Here is a 24,778-nt window from a genome sequence, read left to right on the forward strand (position 1 = left end):
GTGATGTTTGGTTCAGTACTTGACAGTGAAAGGAGCTACATGAAATCCAGAAACAGCGTGGTATATATGGCAATCTTTGTGAGACACTTTTAAAAATACTTGTCATGGAATCTTTTATTTAATTATATTTTTTATCACTTTAATGTTCTTACCATATGTAGAATATGAGGCAAATAACAATGTCATTAAATAAGTATTTAATTTCATTCTGTACATGCTTGAGGTCCTTGCTAATCTGTCATGTGGAGATAGGAAGCAATGGACAGAATTCTGCTTCAAAGATCATTTTAGCTTTTTCTCAGTCCTAACACAGTAAGGTTCTGACACTTCCCTTTAGCAATACTAATAATACCTGAGATATTTTTCAGGTAGTGAACTCCAGAATTTAAAAGTTAAGGAATGGTATAATTACATATTTCCCTATTTTTTAAAAGCTGCAATGAAAATGTCTCTTAGGAATCACATTAACATTTTCTCAATGAGAGGTACAATGTTATTATTATGTACTGAATGAAAACCAGATCATTGCATAAAGGAGTTTGGTCAAGACAAAGAAATAAAGTAGAGTTTAAATCTATCAGTTCTCCTGTAATCTTCCTTAGAAAGTCTTTTCCCAGCTGTAGAAAAAAAAATTCAAATAGATCTGTATCTGCTTTAACTTAGCTGGGTTGAATGATTTTGCATTGAGATCCACAGATGGCTCCCTGAAGCTGTGATTCCCCATTACATCTCAGCATGTCTGCAGTTCAGACATTGTCAGCAGTGAAAGCACTGGTAACTGTACATAGATTAACTTGTTTTCAGCAGGTTCCTCCCAGAAAAATCACCTCCCCTTCCCTTATCCCTCAAAGTATGTGTCCCTCAAAGTACAAGTGTTTCATACAACACAAAAACAATACAACTACTGGCATGACCCAAAGACACCCATGAAGACTGTAGGGTGAGCAAGCCTTTTCTTCTTTTCTGTGGGAGGGGAAAGCATAGAGATTGCTGCCTAAGGCATTATGAGCCTGAGAAATTTTCTGTAAGTTTTAGGCAAAGTGATAATGATAGGAATATTCAAGCCATCCAAGCATTTCTTATGCAGTGAGAAAGTGAAGAATTGATTTTATTTTTTAATTTTGTATCATTTTTGTCTTAACTTTTCTGACTAGCTTGGTATAAATTGGTAAAGCTTAATTGTAGAAGTACTGCTGATGTTCTTACCATTGTGTAATTTAGCACTTATATCCAGGGAGAGAATAAAGGTGGAAAGGAAATGTTATGCAACAAAACACTAATAGAAGAATGCATATAGAATGAGCAAACTTCATACAAGCAGAAGAAAACATCCTAGGAAAATGAGAACCTTAAAGAAGATAATTTGAAAATAATATGGTGTTTGTATGCAAATAAGATACTGATGATCTCCCTTTTCTTACAGTATATTCAACTAATTTGCCACAAGGCAATGTAGGAAGCGATAACAGTGAGCTAGTAGAGTAGGGAACCTTTGAATGTTCAAAGGAGACATTCAATCATTTAAGACTCACAGTATAATGTGGTGTGAAATTATTATAATACATTGGGTAACGGCCTAGTTAGAACAGAAAGCCAAAAACTCTGCGTGGCTGCTTTGTGCTCTGTGGAGGAGCATCCAGTGCTCCCTGCAGATCTGCTTGCTCTGTATAGGTGAGCAGCTAGGCTGCCTCACTGGCAGGTTTATCTGACACAGGCAGATAAACCTCCCATCTGGGCAGAGAAAACAATAAGAAGGTACCTAAAATAATTGTATGGCTTCCTATTGAGGTAATGCTTACATGGAAGTGGCAATTTTTAATGCAAAGGACCACAAATTGTACAACAAACTGAAATTTAAATTGTCCTTTAACTGTCTCTGTAGATGAGCATCTGTGGAGTCAGGCCAGAACATGTTGCCCTGAATGCTCTCACAAGGATTGTTTGGCTCTTTTTTTCCTTAGTTCTCACTCCCAACAGGGAAAGTTTGTGAAATCTTGTAATGATCAGACAAAAAAGAACCCCTAGACCCCTTCTCAAATAAGAGCAGAACAACCAACCAACCAATCAACTGAAAACCTGCCACAATGTTTATAATGCAAGTAGCAACAAAAAATTAATTTTGGTGAGGTTGTCTAAGCAGTTTTGATAAACAGGTGTTGAATTGTCTTGGGAAGGAAAAATAATACATCAAAGGAAAAAACCATAATTTGTAATTTATTTGCAGTTAACTAGCAATGTACAGTGCATTCTTATTAAGTGCAGAAACAAGCATTAATTACTTTTGCTTATTATTTTTGCAAATATATAACTTCTTTTCTCAATTTTTTATTTTAGTCTTTGAAATGTGGAATGAGATGCACTTGAGAAATTCTCCCTTTTTTCTTCCATTTTCTGAAATTCAAACTCTTTTTTTAGGAATTGACAGAAATATATTAAAAAAAAAAAGAAAGGTGCATTGTTCAGAGGACTGAGTCCACAGCCATAAGCAAGTGCAAGAGGAAACACTCTCGTATGTCTATTTTGTAGTTGTGTAACAGCAATTCAAAAACCTGCTGCCTCTTAGCTGAAATGTGCTGATGGACTGTAAGAAGTAAATTCTTTCAGCACTTGTAACTGTGTAAGTTATTTTATACTGTGGTATACCCCAAATTGCGAGAATGGACATGGACAAATTTTCAGAAGCTGATACAAATAGTCAGCAAGCTCAGAAGGGTGGGAAACTGAGCAATGCATGGGGCTAAATAGCCATGGTGATACAGTTGTTTGACCATGGCTTTGATTTTTTATATGTTTCAGCATTTTATATAAGAATATTTACTCCACTAGTCAGCAGGAAAATGTTTGATTTTAGATGCAAAAACATGGTATGTTAGTGAGCACAAAATCAGAAATAATACACATATAAATGCAAATTGAAATGTAATACACTTATGAAAGTAGGGTAATCATCAGGAAAAAATCTTTCATGTATGAAAGAACTCTTACTCTGTGAATTTTGAAAATGTTGCACCGTTTCCTTTGGTAGAAATCAAGCATTGTCTGAAAGTTTATCAGAAAACAGGTATGTTTTCTTCTCCTACTGAAAATCTAATTCCTACAAACTAATACCCAGTTGCCCTCTTAACAGCATGCATTAGTGAAACCCAATGGTAAAAATTAAGAAATAATTAGAAGATTGGAAATTAATCCTTCAATCAAGTTTGAACTCAAACATCAGAATTTTTTTGTGCTGTCTGCGCTGGATTTGGACCCAATCAACTTCTCAGAGCACTTAAAAAACAAAGCATTTATTGCTGTTTCTTAATGTGCAGATATGAGGTGATATTACTTGCTCTTTTTCATTTTGCTATTTATGTAACTGAAAAAAATCTTGCAATAATGCCCCTTGAAAAAGCATACAAAAAGGCTTTTTTGAATAATTATTCATGGTTTCCATCTGTTTAAAGTAATTAAAGCAGATGATATTTGACCCACTAACTTCAAGATTTTATTTTTAGTTTTTCTCTAGCAAAGGATAGTAGCAATTCCCTTGAAGCCAATTTCTTACACAACTATAAAGAACAGAGACTTCAAAGTGCATCTCAAACTGCAATATATATACTGAATCTTTCTGGCAATGTAGTGTTAAATTGCACACCAAAGTACCTGGAGTTTCACTAACAAACAGATAATGGAGCTATTTAACAGAGAAATAAGCTCATTCTATTTTTCTCTTGATCATTACCTTAAGAATGCTGTACTTGGTTTGGAACTGTGCATATTGTATTACACTCATATTTACTAATTTTGAATTCATACAAGAAACTAAGCTAATGAAATTTCTGTACTGAGGAGGCTCCAAAACAGCAGCTAATGCGGTTTTTGTCAACAGTAAGTCATAGTGACAATTAGGCCAAGAAGTTCTCTGTGTTTCTGTAACATCGGAGAAATGGAGATATCCTTAATCTTCAGGATTGCAATCAACTCAACCACCTGCACTGTAATAACACAGTTTTCTTAGAACCAGACTTAAATGGTTTCTCAAAGGGCTATAAACAAGCTCTGCTTCCATTCCATCCAGACACGCATCAACCCGGCGAATACCCAATTTGCACACAGCATTACATAAAATGATCTTGTTATTGTGCTTTTTAAAAGAGATTGGGCTGAGCTTAGACATAGTTTAAGCACATGAGTGGGTATGGGTTTTTTTTTTCTTGAACTAAAATAAAGCCAAACAGTACCAGAAGTCATGGAATTATTATGTGGTTGTATTGTTCTCTATAAAACCCCCTAAAAAAGTTTTACCATGAACCTGTACAGAGTTTTCAAAATGCAGGGTAGAACAATCATGAGCAAAAATGTTGACACCATTGTCTTTTCTTCATGGAGAGTAAAAATATTTGGGCTTGATAGAAGGCATTCTGTGGAAGGTAAGTTTGTAAGAAATTGTACAGGAGAGGGTTTCTTGTAGTTTAACACATCTGTGTCAACAGGCCCCAAGGAAAGATGGAGACGGTGAATATGAGAACACCTTTAGAGTCAAGACATTTCTGTGGCATCTCTTTGCTTCCTATCTCTTTCTTACTTTCCAGAATGCTGCTGCTTACCAACAGGCCAAGAGGGAGAAGCAAACACCACTTCTGATGGACCAACAAGCTGATGCTTAACAAATTATCCCTAAACTAGTCCAATACTTAGACATACTTGAAAACATATCAAGCAATTGTGATCAATACTGAATTCCTTTCCCTTCCTTTCTCACATTGAAACAAACAGCTGAACTAGTATGTAATCAGCAAAATGTTGTACTCGACTATATCTGCAATGTTTCATTTTCATCCATTTATTTCAAATCTGGGACTTGACTTCATGACTGGTCCAACTGCCCCATTTTCTCCCTTTGATTTTTTTCATATCTGAGGAAGTTCAAAGCTTTGCACAGCTTTGCACTTTTCTATATTCTCCTGTGTAGTACAGCTGTGTGTGTTAATCCTTCATCTTGAATAAGAAATCTTTATTTCAACCTTCAATAACTTGTAACTTTTCCAAAACTTTCTATGTAGATTTCCCCAGGCTAGTACTTCTCGTCTTGGAAGAGCATATTGTATTGTTTATCTAAAATGTTTCCATGAACTCTTAATTAAATTACAGCAATCTTGTTAAGGAGGCACTTTCCTTATTTTCTTGTATAGTGCTAAGGAGCATTTCCTACAGCAGTGCCACTGTGTAATTTATCACTGAGCACTGAGTAGTCAACACACCTTCTAAAACAGTTACTTTCCCCTTGCATTTAGAAGCAGCTGCCTTTTAGATTAAATAGATCTATTATTTAATAATTCTCAGAAATGCCCCTCAGAAGATTAGAAAAGGAAGTGTAGAAGGTTATTTAACACACTCTGCTTAGAGAATTTAGATAGCAGACTGTAATTATCCAAATTGGAATTCAGCCAGCAGATGAAGGCTAATAACAATCTTCTGTGAAAAATACCATGCAATCTTTCAGGACCAGACATGCCAGCAACATCTCATCTGAAACATGACAACTGCAAGAGCTCAGTGTCTCTAACATTTTGCTAGGAATAGTAATTTAGCTCAAATTCTAGAAAATGCTTCCAACAGAAACAGCACTATTTCCTGCAACTCCAGTAATATATATTTTAAGTCAGCTTTAAAATACTAAACAGTCTCATGGTACCTCAAAAATACTATGAAAAGTGCCCTGATTCAGAAAATATTTATGGTTCTTCTAGGTAGTAGAGAAGACAACATATACGGGTAGCTCTTCTCCTGTGGTTTTTGGTCTTTGATTAAAGCTGTCACACTGGAGAAGGGAATTCTGGATATAGGCCCATTAATCAGAAAAACTAATCTTTTTAAGTTTAGTCACTGTGAACATGCAAAAATCTCTTGACAAGGCTCATCACCAAAAACTATTAAAAATAATTTACCACAGGACAGATGGAAAGATCCTTTTATGAACTTAAAGGTGTTAAAATATAAGACACAGAATAGGTGATGATCACTGGCTTACATGGTGAATCAGAAGTGGAGTTGCCGCTTTCAGATTAGAGATGGGATCAGTTTTCTTCACATTTCTATCAACAGAGTAAGGAGTATGTAGTGAAATTTGCTGGACTGGAGATATTGAGATCTTTTGGATAATCAAATGATATACCAATGTCAAGGTACTCCAGAATGTCCTCACAAAATCCATAGGTGTGCAAGCACAGAAGTAGGCAAGTTTTAGAGATTAATATTCATATAGAAAAATATAACTAAATTATACCTGTATGACGAGGAATTTGTAGTTTTGACCTCAGTCATATCACTGAAATTTCTTTGAAATTATTGACTTCATGTTCCATGGCATTTCAACAAACAGGAAGAGTAAGAAAAAGAAAGTGAAATCTATCCCTTACAGAAAAAGGTGATGCACACCTATCTTGAGCACTGCCTGGAGTTCTAATCTCCTTATGTCAAGAAAAACAGAATTATATTAAAGAAGATACAAAGATGGGCAAATAGCTGACCTTGGAACTGAAGTAATTTCTTCATAAGGAAAAACTAAAATTCTAGATGTCTTTTTGGAGAAAGTGGCAGTCTGGAAAGAAGTATCAGAACGGTATGTTTCTCATTTTCATTCAGGATATTTTCTTTGAGCTTTGTCATTTATTGCTGTGGGAACCTTGGAGAAATAGATTTCATTTGCCCAGCAAACCACAAAGGCAAAAATGCTAGAGGATATTGTGTTTCCTTGAAGGACCACTGTCATGTGTGAAAGCTGTTCTACAGGCACAGCTGTGTGCCCTGGCTGGGGCAGAGACTGTGTGGAGCTGGAGCAAGGATGGGATGTCTGAGTCACCCACCCTAAGCAATCTCTGCAGATCAAATACTGTCTAGTTTTTCAGGTAGTTATAACATGGATGAACTGAGGAAAATTTTCATGGTGGGAATAAAATTGAAAAAAAATTGAAAAAAATATCTTCCAGAGAATCTTAAAGACTCTATTCTAAAGTTGGCAGACAGTGGAGTTTCTGCATTACAGAATTTGTAAATTAGAGTCCAGACAATGGCCTTTCTCACATATTATCCTCTGCTTCCTCCTCCACTCAGTGAAGAAGAGTTAAGCATAAGTACACAGTATTAGGGCAGTGGAATGATAATTTGGATATGTTTTTGGTATTTTGCCTTGTCGAGTCAATAAGAAATTTCTTCTATGATAATACCTCATCATATTAAAAATAGTTGATTGTATCTGTTTAATCATACTTTGCCAGAAAGGTGCCTCAAAAAGATTGAAAATTGGAGGTTAAGTTAAACTTTTAAGCATCTCTGGCTGCTTTTACATTTGTACAGATAATGCTATATTTTTCTTCAAATAATTTTTTTGTCACTGCTGCCTCCATAAGTGTATGTCTGGAAGACAATATAGCATTGCTACAGTTTAGTATTTCCAACATAAATTTCCTTTTTTCCTCCTTTCAAGAATTTATATATTTAACTGCATTGTGACAGATTAGACAGATAAAGAAGCTTTCAGCAGAATCACAATACAGGTAATTAAGGGTCTGTCAGCACTTCCATTATGAACTCCATTTAGTATTAAGGGCTTAGCATTTTTCCATCATTTCAGAAAATGTCAAGCTGAAAGCTGGCATGCAGATTAGCAGCCTGGATGCAAATTTGTTTACACAAAATATTTAAATCTGCTCAGCTGTTTTAGATTTAGAGATCAGCCAGAAACTTTAAACTCTCAGGGCTCCTCATGTGTTTCTGCCAAATTCTAGACCAAATCAGTTTAAAAAAAAAAAGAAAAAGAAAAAGTGATTGGTTAATAAACTGTTGACTCATTGTCTTCTAAAATTTTGATATTATTTACTTTAAACTTTAAAAATAATTTTAGATTTTTGGTCATCTCGAATTGTAGCCTTACTCCTGCCATCTTTATAAATGAATGATGAATTAAAATAGGATTTGAAAACTATAATAAAACCTGATATTAATCTTGTAGTCTGAAACATTATTTTTGTTGATCCACTTAATTACTCTCATAAGACACTGAACAGAAATGGACCAAAGCCTGTAAGGTTTTTGAGAGTGTTAATAACTTACCCACCTAGCTCTGATACCATTTTAGAGTACTGGCAAAAAGAATCTAGTGGAGTTCAACTGTTACAGCTTTTCAGTTTCACCAGTTCAGTCCCACACAAACAGTTTTGTACAGCTGTCACATCCTAAATAAACTCCTCTGTACTGAAATTAGTATTTTGCTTTTTAGCATCAATCTGCTCTGTTCTGCTAAAAGTCAATGACAAATCTTCAGTTCAGTGGGGACAAGCTCTAAAATAATCTACTGGTAAATATTTCAATAAGGTTATAATTGAATGGATGATCACTCTTTTCAAAAGTACACTTCTCACATAAGAAGTAAGAAGCTTTGAATGGGAAGACTTAGAGCCACCAAGCAAGGTGAAATAGAAACACCGTTATGAACATTAATTGAGCCATCAATAGAAAAGAAATAAAAAAATAGTATTGTCACATAGAAAAAAAAAAAGACACTAAGATTGTAAAATACGTACATTCAAATAGATAATGGACATATTTTTAATACTGATAACAGATGGTAAAATAGGAAAAATCAAATATACACCTTCTAAAAAGTGCACAATCATCCAAGTGTGCCAAACAAAGAATAGAAACCTTGCCCAGAGCAATCTGAATTAAAAGCACGAAAAAGGTGTGATACAAAAGAGATAGTGGAAATAAATTTTGTACACATGAAGCATGGAGAAAGCAGATGAGGAGAAACAGATGATCAAATAAATATATCCATATCAGTTTGGCTAGAGGATGTTTACCTACAGGACACTGTCTACTAGCTTAATAATGCAAAATATTAAAACTTGTAAGAATGAAGAAAATTTTCTTCAGAAAACACCTCAACATTGTAATGCAGTTATGTTTTCAGAAGTGATTAAATTGTATTGCATATAATATTCTAAAATAAACTATCCATTTTCCCTATAGTTACCTCAGATTTATTGTAAATTCCAAGAGGTAATTCGTGTTTCCTTAATAATTACAGTGGTTCTGATGAGCAGATTCTCTCCTAATCTGGTATCTGTGGCACACTCTGACTCTTAGATTTGTGCTAACTCAGCTGTCGATGGATTTCAAAGAGGGGACAAATACAGGAGGCCCCAAAGGGAGCAATTTGGAACAGTACCTTTCACAAGTCAGATACACAGCAAACTCTTCTGACTTCATTGGGGTACACAAAGTCAATGGGAACAAGTGTGTAGCAGCATCCCTACAAATTTAGCCCTGTTTTACTGCATGTGATTTTTTTTCCTTTTCTATCTAATTATTTCATTATTCTACAATATTATGTAGAATCCAGAGTCCCAACAAGTCAGTTGTGCTCATCCCAAAACGATGATGTTAGTAAAGGATTAACAGTAGTAATAGATCTGTAAAATTTCTCTTACCATGTCACATGGACAGTTTAACTGTACACGTTAGAGCTTGGAAAACCAAAAAGATGTCTCTTGGATTTCCAAAATATATCAAGTGTTTCCATTTTAACTATCTGATACTATACTGTTCATTTATACACAAGTGAGTGTAAGAAGAACTCACTATCAAATTTGGGAATTTATTTCATAATGTGCTTTAAAGTTTTCTTCTTTGGGGTGAATAGGTATTATTTTGGTTACCAAACAATAATCAGGTAAACAGGCACAATATACTGAAGAATGAAAAGAAATATAACTGAAAAACCACTCCTCCAGTCTTGCTTTCTTGGAGATTATATAAAATCCAAAGAACTTCCTGAAAAAGTTAGTAAGTCTAATCTATGACTCCAAGGCTGGGAGGATATTTCATTTCCTAGCATATTACCCTTACACGACTATTACTTTGGGCCAAAAAAGGACTTTACAAATTACATGGAAATTGAAGAGAACTTTCTATATTTTTCTGCAGGCTTTATGTTATTGGGACTTCTCCAGCAGTACTTGTGGAGTGGGAAGAGAATTTGGGAAGGGAGCCCAGAAGTGCAGAGGAGGCTGAATAAATTCAGAAAAATTACAGGAGCTAGTTGATGAGCTAGATTTGAGTGTAGTAAAAATATATGGCTACAGCTTAGGAGAATGGTGGGGGTTTTTTATGGGTAGTCTAATTTAAAAGTAGCTGAAAATAGTGTAGAAACTCATACACGTTTCAATGGACTGCAGTTGTAGTACTAGAAAGATTTAGGAATTTTGAAACATATCCCTAGAAAAGTTATGGAGGTAGGCATGCAGGGGTCGGCAGTGCCATTGAACTTGTTCTATATTAAACATGATTCTGTTGCTCATTTCTAAATCAGATAAATATTTGAAAATCAGAAGTTTGTCAGTACCTTTTCAAAAAGACTGTGTGTTATATGGTTGATTGGTGCAACTTTACTCTGCTGACAATGCAAATGCAAATTTACTTCAGTATATTATACCAATAAAAACTCTCTAATCAGGTGAGAACTCTTGTGAGCACTATATTGATGCAAAGATTGCCCTTTTATTATGAGTTATTAAATATATGTATTTCTTCTCTTGTGGCCATTAAAACTGCCATGTCATGCACAGAACTCATCACTCAGCACTGCTGGGTTAACAGTTGGACTCAGTGGTCTTTGAGGTCCTTGCCAACCCACCCAATTCTGCCATGCTATCCAACAAGCACTGCTGAAGTCAGCAGGAGTCATATAACTGAAGTGTCAGCACAGACGCATTCAAGGGAAATCACAGAAGATGAGAGCACAGTCATGGATTAGGCAGAATTCCTCCTGACAGAGGGCACAGTTACAGATGCTACCAGCTGATGTGTCTGTGCTCCTGCATGCCCCTGGAGATGCAAGAAAAAAGCATCTATTACCACAAAGGCAATGGTCATGATTATGTCAGGTGGCCAAAGACCTACTCTTTTCTTTCCCCGATCTTTGTTTCACCACGTCGGCTTCCCAAAAGTCAGGATTTGTACTTTTGTTTTCCACTTTATTTCAGTTATTTTGATTTTTGACTCGGCATGTTAGATGTCTTTAAACTAAGGCAGTGGCAAGTGCAAAGCAGGTGTTAGAAAAAAAATGCAATAAAACTAACATGGAAACTTTCAGATTTTTGTGCTTTGGTTTTACTAGCTAATTCAGCATTTTCAAATGTAACTTCACACTGGAATATATGATAACCTGATACAAGCAAAACCAAATTGCATTTGTAATTAAATTTGAAGCATTTTAAACTGCTATCTATTTTCCTAAGTCCTCCTAGTTCCTCTGCAGCCATTAGCAGCATTGTGCAAATTCCAAAATGCTTTACTGGAAAACGAAAAAAAAAATCAATATGAAATCTTGAAACTAGGTTAAAACATTGCTGTAATTCACTATATGTCCTGACAAAAAGGACAATTCTGGGGTTCTAAGAACTACACCTGACATTGTATTAGAATACTATCATTACACTGAATGCAGTGGACTCATCCTGAGAACTGATGTGACCACCAATGAAATGTGGAAAGAGCATTTTCCTACTGCATCCAAATATATAATTTATTTTCCCTTAATCATAAACAATTTACTTGTGTAATCCTTAGGTTTACAATGCAATAAGAGTTTTCCAAAGACCACTTCTAATTCAAATATCTAGCATATATTGTGAAATGTATTACTTCTTTTATAATTGATATTTATGAGTCAAACAAAATATATGTACAGAGAATTGTAATTCAAAACTCAGTACAAAAAGAAACAGGAAAATCTACTCTCAGAGATCTTATTCTGCATTCTGCTTTTGCCTTCAATGGGCTCAAAAGACAGTTTAGACGTTCTTTTTACATCCTGTTTTATAACTTCTATTTACCTTAGGATCAAAGCTCATACAAAGAAGCAAAAATGCAACTTTTAGTATAGGCTTTTAAAAGAATACTTTTAATTAGACTAAGCTTCAGTTCCCAGAAAAACTGCACAGCAACCAAGAAATGTAACTATAGTAGACTGTGAAGTTTTCGTTCTGGGTCAGATTAAATAGTGGAGGAAAGGTTTTGTAATTTAAGTAGTTCCATCTCAACACTATGTTCAATGAGAATATGTGTACTTTGCATTTATGTGGTTCATTTTCACTAAGGACTCCAGACTACACTTGCAGGTATCTGCTTGCTGGGTTTGAAAACAGCTCTAAGGAGATAATAATGGCAGAGGGTTCATTTTAACTGCCACTGAAATACAGCCACCTCTGGGATATGTCAGTCTCTTCAAATGACAATACCAGTATTAAAATAAACCAGAAAATAGCAGAGAAATGCTCATTTTTTTGTATACTTGAAAGGTGATTAGAGGTTTTCAATCTACTAAAAACAGTTTATAGAAACAATATTTGGTAAAAAAAACCAAACCTTAAATCACTAGGAATAAATATGACAGTCAATTCTTAATTTAAGTTTTTAATTACTGGTTTTAGTAACTAGTGTTTTTTCTTTACATCAACCTTTCCTCCTAACAAGTGCTCCTAGCTATCACTACTATCACTCTTCTTTTGTTAGTGAAATCAATGATGTATTATAATGCAACTTCCTTCTGAGATTGGGAATACACAATAAATTAAGAAGTAATAGATAACTTAGGAAGCACATAAGTTTAGAGTTGTTACCTGTGGCTTTGTAAGGTAACAATACACTCTGTTGAAATTCTTCATAACATAATCAAATATGTGGATATAATTTCTACACATGCATATTATATTTGCATGTGTAAACATATATGTATACATATTCCATGATAATTAAATCAAACAAGTTACATGCATAAGGCTAATAAGATATGTAAATAGGGGAAACAGAATAGAATTCAAGGTCAGAAATAGTGATTCAATAGCAGTACAATCCAAGTAATCAACTCGGTCATTTCTGCCTCAAGCCTCCAAATTCTTTCAGTTCTATTGCAAAGACAGTCTGTGCTATTTACAGCCTTGGGGGATGAGAATTCATCACCCCAGGAATGCTTCTGTGGTTAAGTTACAGTTACTCTCCTTATTTCTATGATACAATGCAAATATGACACCTGACGCTATGAAGCATTTTGTAGAATCCAAGGGAAAATGGGCAGTCCATCTCTCTATGTCTGTGCTGGCTGCATCCCATCTTGTTTTTCAACAAGAGTTCTGTAAGAGCAGCAGCCCTGCTGGAATCCCTTGTCTACCATTTATCAATACCCTGGGGCTCACCCTTTATGAGTAACACTATTCCTAAATCTATAAACTTACCCAACTAAGATTTCAGACCCTGGGAAGGACATGATGAATTCCCACTATTTCCATCTTTGACATTTACGACAGTACTCAGCATCTGTAATGCTGAAATGATGAAGCCATACTAAATCTTACACATTCTCTGAGAACAAAGCAATGCAACAATGATTGTAAATCTGCCCAGGAAAGGTAAACAACTGGATATAAACAAGTACAAATGTAAATGGTGTGTCTATGTGAATATGTGTATTTTAAATAATCCTCCTTAGAGTCCAATATCCTTCTCCATTCTACTTCCTAGAAGATAAGCTGGTTATTGGGAAGGAGACCTTCAACATTTTCTACTAGTAGTTTGTTGGGGTTTTTTTTAAAGGAGCGTTAAAACAGTGTGACATTACATGTCACACTCTGTTCTATTCAGGACTAAGATAATTGCCAAATATTGTCCCTTGAATTTTAGATAAAGACAAATGTTATCCTTTTTTTGTAAAGAAATGGCACCATTTCACTGACAAGAAAATATTCTTCTGTAAAGTTGATTAAAAGGCACGTGTCTAAATCTTGTAAAAGTTCTGGATTTTTGCAATGAACTCTAGCATGGAAATTACATAAACAAAACTATGATGTAAGGTTTCTAGCCTTGCAATAATTGCTTTTATCAGATGTGTCTCTGATTTGTGACTTAAAAACTGCTTCTTCAAATACCTCACATAGTAAGAACAGTCTTAGAAATACAGGGGTTTAACAAAATAACCAACAGCTTAGACCAAACTGTCTGTTCTCTTCTGACTGCTCTTTCCTGGAAATTGCTTTGTAGTAACTGGTAAGTTAATTCCCTCAAAGGCTTTGTTCTGTCCTTCCAACCTTAACAATTATGGTCAGAAATACAAGCTGAATGATACGCATCAGCAAGCAGTTGAAGCTGAGATATCAAAACCCCGTGGAATTAAGACTGAAGTTTCCTATAAGTGGGAAAAAACCCCAAACCAACAACTATTTTATTTTTTTTTTACGTATACTGCTTCTCTGTGTCTCAGTATCATAATGCTGGACTCACTTGGCCTTGCTTCAGAGGTGCTAACACGTCCCCCAGACATGAGAGCCACCTGAAATTGTAAATGCTCAATACCTCTGAAAATCAGACAATGCCTAAGACAGTATTTTTTTTTAAAAAGCTACAACACAAGGCTGTCTTATTCTTCAGAACATTTTCTCTGAAAAGTTGTTACAATCAGGCAAATTGAACCATCCCCATGGGATATTTTAAAACTTTTTCAAATTTCTCTGAACAACTATGTGATTTTCTTTCTTGTTACTAGATTCGTGTGCATTCAATGGTTTCAAACCTCAGATTTTGTGGGTAGACCTTCACATCACATCAATGACAACAAATTTTATCACAAATGTTCATACAAGCCAGTGCTTTCAGCCAGATGAAGAGCAAAAAGAATGCAGGATTTATATGAATGCCATGGTATGGAACAGGGAAGGAAGGCAAGGCAAGGCAGGGCAAAGCAAGGGGAAAAGGCAGCAGAATGAAAGACAACGGACAAATGAGAGGAACACAGGCCAGTCCATGCTTTTCCAAATGTGATGTTCCAAAAGCAGCCTATATCTTAGGAGATCCAAAGCTGTTGGCTGCTGAAATCCTGGACGTGCTAGTCACTCCACTTTGCTGTGTTTCTCCAGTCTTTCACTAGCCTGCTGCTAATTGTGATGGCTGGAGATAAAGGGCACTAAGCTAGATGGGCAATTATCCTGCTAGACTTGTTGCTCAAAAGCATCCTTCCCCCTCACCCCGCCCCGCCCCAAACACAAAAAAAACAAGCAAAAAACACCGGTAGGCTACGAGTTTCTGCTTTGTTTCTGCACAGGAATCTTGGAAAAGGAGGAATTTTGAAGCACATCCAGATAATTCTTTAGGTCTCATGCACGGGGTGCTTGCAAATTGAGATGCTGATAATGGAGTTGAAGGTACAGCCTATCCCTCTCCATCCCGGATGGCTGCCTGAAGTGCTTAGGCTCTTGCAGAGGAACGGGCGGGTTGTGCTTAGGCACCGAGGGGCTATTTCTGCGTGTCAGCCGAAAAAACCAATCAGCCGAACACCCTAGAGCTGCCTTAGACTTGTCAGCCGAAGACGTGCAGGAGTGACCGAGATCAAGTGAGCAAAGCCAAAGGACGGAGTTCCGTCAGACGGAGAGCCCGGAGGTGCGGGCACCTCACCGGCGGCGCCCCCCGAGCCGGCTCCGCTCGGAGCCAGCTCCGCCTCGAGACTGCTGCCTCTCACAAGGAAAAACAGGAAAGCGAAGGTGAGGCTCTCCTGTGCCCTTTGCGAGCACCGGCAGGAAAAGGAGAAACAGTCCCTGCTGGCGCTGCTGGGAGGGGTTGTGTGCTTCTTCACTGCTGCCCCGCAGGAGGGGAGGCGGAGGAGGCGAGCGCTAAGCGGGGACACAGACATGCCGTGTTTTAGTCCTGAGAAAGGCGGGGGTGAGAAAGGGTAACTTTGCTTGCAACCCTGAAGAACTGCGTAGCTTGAAAATACGGCAAGTCGCGGTGCGCAGCCCGCTGAGCGCAGCCAGCCCCGTGTCACCTGCGGGAGCTTACTGCAAATCGCTCCCTAGAGAAGGTGAGCGGGTGTGGAGGAGTTGGAAAGGAAGGACGACACTGTCCCTGCTCCAATCAATGTGCCCCTGCCTCCCTGCATGAGTACATACGAGCTAACACAACACACACACACATATGCACACAAAGATGCAGCACCGGCATCGACCATCTGGATATGAGGAAACCTGAACCTGCTGCTACTCTCCCGACCATTCCCGCCTCGGGGACAGAGCCAGCATCTCACTGCGCCCAGCCGTGCCCCACTGGGGAAAGCCATCCGCCAGTAATCCCATATCCATCGTCAGTAACTCCATAAATCAAGTGACTGGGAAGAAAGTGGTGGGGAGGGGCAGAGCATGAAGGGAGCGGGATTGAGGTTGGAATGAGGGAAAAGGGAGATTGCAGAGGTGGTTAAAAGAAGCAGGGCACGCTTTGTCCCTGCTAAATACTCCCACATGCCAGGTACCCATCACTGGAAATGGAAATGCTTTTCATTTTCTCATCACTTCTCTTGTCAATGAGCCGTTTAAAATCTCAGTGCTTCATCTCCCTTTCATTTTAAAAGCTGCCCTTGTTCCGCTTGTCACAACTGCAAGAGGGGAACAGAGGAACAACAGCAGCGGCAAAGCTTCATTTTAGCCAGGCAGACAAAAGTCGACCTTGGTGCTCTCTCTCTTGGAGAGACAGCCAAATAGAAGACATGGAGGAATCTTGCAGAATTTAGCAATTTTGCTTGATTTTCTCTCAGATTTGCCTCGAGTAGCGATGGCAAGTTTTTGTTGTTTTTTTTTTGTTTGTTTGTTTTTTGTTTTTTTTTTGCTTGGAAGGAGGTGCCAAACCAAAGGCGTGCAAGTCCTCTCTCTCCTAAATCCTAGGAGGCAAAGCTCACTGATGCTGCCTAATTTTTTTCCCACTTTTTTATGCAGTCTTCCCCAGTTTCTGTAAGGGATTTGGACAGTCGAGTTTTCCATTCCCTACTCCTCTAAACTTGGTTTCTATCTCCCTTGCCTCAATGGTGCTTGTCATTTCTTCCATGGTGTGAAGGGAGGGAGCTTTCCTGGGTGCCTCTTTCATCTAAAGGAAAGAGCACCGGATTCATCACTCCCTGTAACTTATTAGGAATCACTCTGCTTGGCCTTTTTTAAAGGCTGGATCATGGATATTTTTGTTTGTTTTAATGCCTTTCATGACACTCAGTTTTCACAGGTGACATTTCTTTGCTGTTTTACGCCATGCTTATTGAAGCAAGCTTTTGTTGGACATGGTTCCATGGCATAAATGGGATATTGTATAAGCAAGATTTTAATTGAAGAAAGGAACAATTCCTCTTTACTTAGCTCTTCCTATCACTCCTTCCTCATCAGTTCTGACAATTTACTTTCTTCCACCTTTTCCTGCTTTATTCTCCCTTTTCTAACCCCATTCAAGTATTGTTGAAGGTTCCAAAGAATCATGAATTTATAGATAAATGTGAAGGATTTGTTTCATCCATATTAATATATCCAAGGAAAGCCTGATTATCCAGATGTGAACATGGTTCCTTAAGCATCCTGGGATAGTTTGACATCTGTAATGATGGGAGAGCTGTGGATCAAGACTGAGGAAACGATGACCGGACAATGACAAAAATTGGAAAAGCCTGACAGGCAGATATCAAGCAAAGCTGTGGAAATGGTTGGGATGACAGGAATGATAGCAACAGTTTGGGTGTTATGATGTGGCGCTGGACTGTTCAGTAGAAGCGTTTAAACAAGGAAGGGTATGGGCTAGAGCTTGCTGAGATGGGGTGTGGTAAAAAGGCCTTGCAAAGCAATGGTAGAGCAGATGTAGGATCTGGGGAGTCATCTTGCTCCCAACATCTGGAATGTTTTATATGGGCAGGTATTCACTCATCCTTTGCCTCTGCTTTCTTCGGGCAGGAGCTGTTGACACAATGGGAATGTATATAGAAGTAAAATGCTTTCATTCACGGAGAGTGGAGAGAGAATGAATATAAATGTCCAGAATAGATGCAGTGCTGCAGTGAGTGTAAGCCAGATCTGTAAGGCTTGGCTGCCTAAAGGAATCCATATCCAGAATGTAAAATCTCACCTCTTGGGTCGGCAGTTTCTGGGTGAACCACCCCATTCGAAAGGAAGTCTATGGAAACTGCCAGGGTCGGTACCGGGGAAGAATAGGCCCTAACAACGGGAAGAAGGAGAAACGGCCAGTTTTGCACAGCCCATTTTTTCCCTGTTTCTTGGGCTGTTTCTGGTGCTTCATCGCAGCTTTTGCCCTCTGTGCCCGGCGTTTTTTCCTTACCCCACCCCCAAGGGCAAGCGGCGGCTCTCAACAGGTGCCGGGGAAGCCGCTCGGCTGCGTCCCTCGGTCGGATGCTGCCGCCCCGCGACTCGCGCTCACCACGCAGCGCCTCGGAGCCGCCCCGGAGCCCCCGCTCGCCGCCGCTCCGCGCCCGCGGGGCCCCGCGCAGCGCACGGCGCGCCGGGCCGGCATCCAGCCCGGCGCTGGCCAGCCCTGGCACCCGGCACCGAGAACGCGCTAATGGCAGAAGGCTGACCCAGGGAAAAGAAATGCCCAAAAAGGCCCGGGTCGGTGCTGACAGCAAACCGTCTCCAGAGCGGGGCAGAGCGCCGGGAGCGGCTCCCTTCAATAGATGCAAACAGAGAAAGGCTGCCTTTAATTACAATGAGCATAAACGTCGCAGGCAAGCCCCTTGGATACCCCGCGTCAGGATAACGCGGGATGAGGTAAAAGCCCTCCAGACCCTCCCCGTGAAACGCGAATTGTCTTTTTCAACGCGATGCAAATGTGGGGGAAAAGCAGCTGCAAAGCTCTACAATAAACTGTTTCATCCAAGCCAGCGCCAGCTCAGGAAGGCACGCCTTTGAATGCCACCCCCACAAGACACCTCCTTCCCACCCGTGCAGGCAACCTCTGTAGGCGATAACCAAGTCTAAAAACTCGGAGAGGATCGATAATGTCTACTAAATATTCTGGGAGTGTATGAGTGTGGCGGGGAGGAGGGATGAGGATGAGGAGGGGGATAAAAGGGTGATTAATCGGATATTAATCACTGGCCACAAACAAGGGGAGATTATTTCGGGTAGGCAGCCGACTGTGGGGAGCAGCAGAATAGATCCTTTTACTGAAGGCACGCGTGATGGGATCGGCACTTCACTGTTTAGCGATGCCTGTGTAATTCTGCAGGTGCACATTATTCAAGCCACATATTTCTTCTTTTCTCTGTGTGTAGCATTTCCCTTAACTGCCTGCAAGCACAGACTTAGTGAAGATATTTATGCCGCTAACTAGACATTTCCTTTTTGCCCTCCTTTCATGAACACAGAAGCAAGAAGAAACCAAAATAGCCCTCTGCCTCGGGAAAAAAAAAAATAGAGACAAAAACCACCACCCAAACTCCCTCACACACATCAGAGAAAAGGGACCAAGGGAGGGAATAGAAAAGGTGTCGATCTTTGCACCCAGCGACAGACCAAGGCTGAATTACTAACGCACCTTCCCGGCAGCCTGGGAGCCCTGCATGCGTACAGACAGCTGAGCGTGAAGCGCATTTCGGGCTGTGAGACGGCTACGCGTACGCTGGGCTCCTCCGTAACTTTCCCCACGCAACGGGTTAAACTAATAAGTGCATCGATACAGGCATTCCCGCAAAGATCCCGCTGCTCGACCGAAAACCAGAATTGTAGGTAATTCCCCCACACACCCCGCACTCACATCATCGTCACCTTAAAAAAGTGAACCAGTGGGATTTGTTTGAATATACACTAGTTAGAGGCTATATGAACCAACTCACGTCTCCGTTTGAGCATACTGCAAGAATATTTATTGAGCCCCGGCTCAGTCACTGCATTGAACGCCAGCTCTGGCAAGCAAATACATTTCCTATCTCCGAAGAGAGCTCTGAATCAACTCCTTCTTTCCTCCCCGCCTTAGCGATCGTCTATATATTTCCATTGCAAAGTACCAAGGGCAAAAATATAAAATAGGAGATAAATATATTTTGAAATACACCTTGATACAAGGCGAGAGCTTGCAACGCCCTGACAAAAAGCAAATGGACCCCTAAAAATATACCACTCAAATACTACCCTACCTTTCACACACGAAACCATCAATAAAAAGATGAGGTTCCAAAATGTAAATCCACTTTTAATCTCCATTTTCTTCACCAGGATGAAGTCCAGCCGGCCACATTTAGTACATCCCCTTTCCCAAAAGTCTGCTAATTTCGATTCCTTTGCACGGATTTCCCCTCTGCAGATCCCTTTCATATTATTCTTGAGAGCTCCTAATTCCTATTCCTCGGCCAGGCGCAGCGGAGTTGTTGCTGTTGATGGTGCGCGGTCACAGCTCGGAGTGAATGGTGTTTCTGGGATACCACAGCAACCTTGACGAGGACTCAACCATCTCTCCAACGGGGGCACAAAGTCTCAGCTACTCTCGATCGTGTCTTTTCCTCCCCCACCCCCCCGCTACCCCAACTCCCTGCACAGCCGAAACCCACCACAATCCTGCCTCCTCGCAGCATCCACCGGGAGCCACGGGAGAGCACCTCAACGCTCAGACGCTCTCTCCAATAAACTCCGAACAGTATTTGCAATTGAGACTCTCCCTCCACCCCCTTGTTCCCTCAAGAGGATCAGTTCTGCCTGGGAGAACGGCTCGGGAGATAACGGAGTGGCGGGATCCCCCCGCGCCCGGCGGAGCCTGGGGCGGGCGGCGCGGCGGGGCTCGCCCATCCCGCCGCCGCTCGCGGCAGCAATCACAGCCTCGTTATTAACCACGCACGTGCGGGGCTCGGGGCTGCCACCGCCACAGCGGCTCGCACACAGCGGCTCGCCCGCGCCTTCGGGCACACACCCCGCGGCAGCGTGCGCGGCCCCCGGGGATGCGCGGGCTGATTGCTCTGCGCGGGGGCATTAATTACAGGCCGGGCGCGGGGGAGCGGCGGGCACAGCCCCGCTCCCCGTGCGCGCAGCTGAGGGGCCCCTTGCCGCGGCGGGCGGGGGCCGGGGCCGGGCGGCCTGGGCGACTCGAACCCGCGCTTGGGGCTGCTCTCCTCGCCCGCCCAAGCACCGCGCAAGATGCGCGGTTCTTCCGCTGCGGGAAGCTTGTGGAGGGGGCGGGCAGGCACCGCCTGCGGTGCGGAGGCGCGCACGTGGGTGGGTGCGGGGGTGGTGTCCCAGGTGTGCGGGGGTGGCGGGGGTGCATTTCTGCGCGTGTGTCGGGCCCCGCAGTGCGTGCGTGGGAGGTTTCTCTTGGGGCGGAGTGTGTGTTTGGGTGCGCGTGTGCCCGTGAGTGTTTGCGCCGCACGTGTGAGTGTCTGTGTGTGTTTGTACGTGTTGAGTGTGAGTGTGCTTGTGCACACGTGTGATGTGTGTTTGTGCGTGTGCCCCCGTGTGCGTGTGTGTGCAAGTGCTCGTGTGGCTCAGTGCGGGTGTGTGCGCACACGGGTTTTGTGGAAATGTGCACACTTCTGTGTTTGTGTGAGTGTGCATGGATTCTTTCCGGTGCCTGTGTATGTGTGTGTTTGTGCACATGTATTTGTGTGAATGTGCTCTTACATGTCAGCATGTGTGCCTCTGACGTGCTTTTGTCTTGCATGTGTGTGCACACGGGTTTGTTCGCACAACTGTTAATTCATGCAGGTTTGTGCGTATAAGTTGTTGCATTGATGTGCATGTGTGCACATGCACATGTTAACACATGCATAAGCTGTGTAAATGCACAATCTGAAGTGCCGATGGAGATAGACATGGGTGTGTGAGCTGGGAAATTCTGGCAGCCAGTAACAAAGCCTGGATCTTTGCAGGTGTGTCCACAGAGGGGTTTGCATCTCCCTGTGTTTAACTGTGTGGGGGTGTGTCTTACATGCATGGAGTGCATTTTTGGAAAGATCTAGCCTGGTTAAGAACTTTGAATGTGAACTGAGGCTTTCTATATAGGTGTAAATACATGTATGAATTTGCATGATGACATATTTCTATATACACATTATATATGTAATAGTACCACAACACCATAGGTAATAGTATTGAAGAAATCTGGAAAGATAATGATTCACCCTTTACTTCCAAAGCCCAGTGTAAAAGAGGAGGTTTGCATGGCTGTAATTCTGCTCCCATGTGGGTGTCAGGGTGAGCAATATGTGCCTTTCTTCCACCTGTACTTAAAGCCAAACCCTCTTTCAGCGAGGCCAGCAGTGATTCATGTGAATGTGGCTCTGCATATGGCTGGCTGTACTCGCCTCTATAGCTCTAATGCATGAGGAAAGAATACTTCAGCTACAAGTGCTGACACTAACCAGTCCCACTGGATCCATACATGTTTGTTGACTGGGGAGAAGCCAAGGTATATATTTCACAGCCCTGTGTACCATCCACAGCCTTCTCTTGCTGACACATAAGTCCTGAAGTGTGACTGCTGTAAATGAAACTTGGTAGGCTTGTTTGCTTCCTCTGCAGTGACACAATAATGTGATCACACAAGTGATGTGAGCCTTGTGTTGGTGTTAAGAGCAGTGCCATGGTAGGATCAGTGTTATGACAAAATTTCATTTAAAATTTTTGAAATTTTTTAAACAAGTGGTTTCTTGTTTTAGCTAAAGTGGGATAGGTGAAAATCACTCTGTTCTAAATCTGTCAACTGTATTTATTAATTATGGAATCTCTCTCTTTACTATATATATGTATTTGCATTTATGCATGTAACTATAATTCATTTTTTCAAGAGAAATGCAGAACTGGAGACCTGTGCTTTCAGAACAGCATAGATGGCCATACCTCAAGTATTCGTATTTTGGGGAGTGTGTCCTCAGGATAAAATTCTGCCTTTATTCCCCCAAGAACACTTTCTGGTTCTGAAATTCAAAATCCCTTGGAGTAAATACTCTATCAGCTGTGGAGGATAAGAAATAGATACTGAAGATACAGACTTGTTATTTCTAATTCATGCATTGCATTGCTCAGTGCTTCAATAGCTAACTTATTTAGGGGTCTTACTTTAATGTCATTAGAAGTCACATCTGTTTGACATCCAGAAAGATTTACACTGCAAGTTATTTGTATTACTTCTGAACATGAGAAGTTTTGGTTCATCAGTTAGATGTTCAACATGAACAAATAATTACTTACAGTTAAAAAAGGAACCAAAGATTATTTTTTTTTTGTAGTGAAATTCCTGCTAATTTTCAATGGCCTTTAGGTTTTCAATTTAGATGCATTTTAAAAATAGCATTTCAGCTACTAAGGCAAATGTTAGGCACATTTGGTAGTATTAATGCTAGAGATGGACTGGAATTTCTTTGTAATTCGCCCCTCACCCTCCAACATTGTGATGTTGCATTTTTCTTGTGATTGATTTGTTGTTCAATACTAATATCCCATAACTTTTTGTATGATACTGGGTTCAAGTTGTAGATTATGCTGTATGTTTCATACTCATAATGTGTCCTCTTCTTCATCTGTCTTAGTTTTCCTTCCTGTCTTCCTTCCCTCTCTCCCCTCCTTTTTTTCCTTTCTCCCCTGAATTTCTTCTTTCTTTCCATCCCTTCTTCCCTTCTTTCTCTGTTTCCTTGTGCTTCTTTACTCTGTTTTCTTCCTCCCTTTGTATTTTATGTTTTCTTCCTCATTCTTTTTCTTTCTCACCCTTTTTTTTTCTCTTCTCTCCATTCTCACTTTTGGCATGGTCAAGCTTATTGATCATTTGGGTATCAGTCAAGGATGAAAGTGACTTGGCAAGGACCATTAAGTCAATCACTATGATTAAGTACTCCCAAGAATTTTAAAATGTGCTGAAATCAGAAATGGGCAGATACTTAACTGTCTGACCTGTCAGGCACATGAATATCAGCACTGCTAGTGGAAAACTTGTATCCCAGACCTGACAGGCTGTGATGCCTTAGTTACACTATCTGTAAGCAGGCACTCTTGCCTCTGAATCTCCAAGAAATACACCAAAATAGTTCTACAGAATAACGTGTTACTATTGGTGTTCACAGTTCCCTGCTCACTTTGCCAAGGCAGATCAAATTTAAGTTTGATAATTACATTACGAATTCCTCCTACATTTTCAGCTGCATTTGTTATTCTTCATTCACTGTCATATACTTTTGTGTGAGGTAGCTGTATTTTGCTATATAGCTCCTACATTTTGCTTCCAGGTAACTTCACTCCAATTGTGGCTAGACTGATTGCTCTGCTTTAAAAAATGCAGTGGGGTCTTCTGTGGCAAATAATGCTGTGGATAATACGGTGCACAGTGCTTGCAAGCACAGACAGAATATATAGGCACGTGCAAAGCATATAGGCAGCGATATTTAAGAATGAGTATTTGACTTAGGATACAAAATTCATTCACTCATATCATATAATTCTTTTGAAAATTCTGACTGAATGCAGAATATTCTGTATTCCCATAACTTAGTCCATGTGGTTATAAATGCTGGTATGATTGTTGGTCCGAACTCTGACCCAGAACACAGACTGCATATTTATCAGTGAGACCTAACATTACTGAAAACACTAGGAGAGTGTTACAAATATGCTGTAAACTTCCATTTCCTCACTTAAGCTTTTGAACATGTTTTGGAGTCCTCCAGGGGAGGTCACAAAGAGGAGGACACCATTGTGCCACCCCCACTTCACTCAGACTACAATAATTTTACTGCATGAAACAGATAATGAATTTTTAATAGAAAAGAGTGTGTGGAGATCATTCCACAAGTATTGGGATAGTGTGATATGCTGCTGTTACTGCTTCATATTCACACAACAGGATGCAGTCATAGTGTGAAGATTAAGCATAATACAACCAAACAATGAAAAGATGCTTTAAAGTAAATATAGTGATGGAGAAAGCTGGAGGGGAAAGTGCAGCATTACTGACCTCT

General features: G+C 40.3%; 1 protein-coding gene across 1 annotated transcript in view; it reads right to left on the reverse strand.

Moving 5' to 3' along the window:
• CSMD3 (CUB and Sushi multiple domains 3) overlaps nucleotides 1-20,301 on the reverse strand; it is a 593,341-nt gene extending 573,040 nt beyond the window's left edge. Inside the window, exon 1 of the mRNA XM_039715519.1 lies at nucleotides 19,982-20,301. Within this exon, the coding sequence (XP_039571453.1) occupies nucleotides 19,982-20,159 (178 nt within the window). The 5' untranslated portion in view covers nucleotides 20,160-20,301. The remainder of the gene's footprint in view (nucleotides 1-19,981) is intronic.
• Between the last annotated feature and the right edge of the window lie 4,477 nt (nucleotides 20,302-24,778).

The sequence above is a fragment of the Passer montanus genome, unplaced genomic scaffold, assembly GCF_014805655.1.
Source record: "Passer montanus isolate IOZ18808 unplaced genomic scaffold, ASM1480565v1 scaffold33, whole genome shotgun sequence".
NCBI lineage: Eukaryota > Metazoa > Chordata > Aves > Passeriformes > Passeridae > Passer > Passer montanus.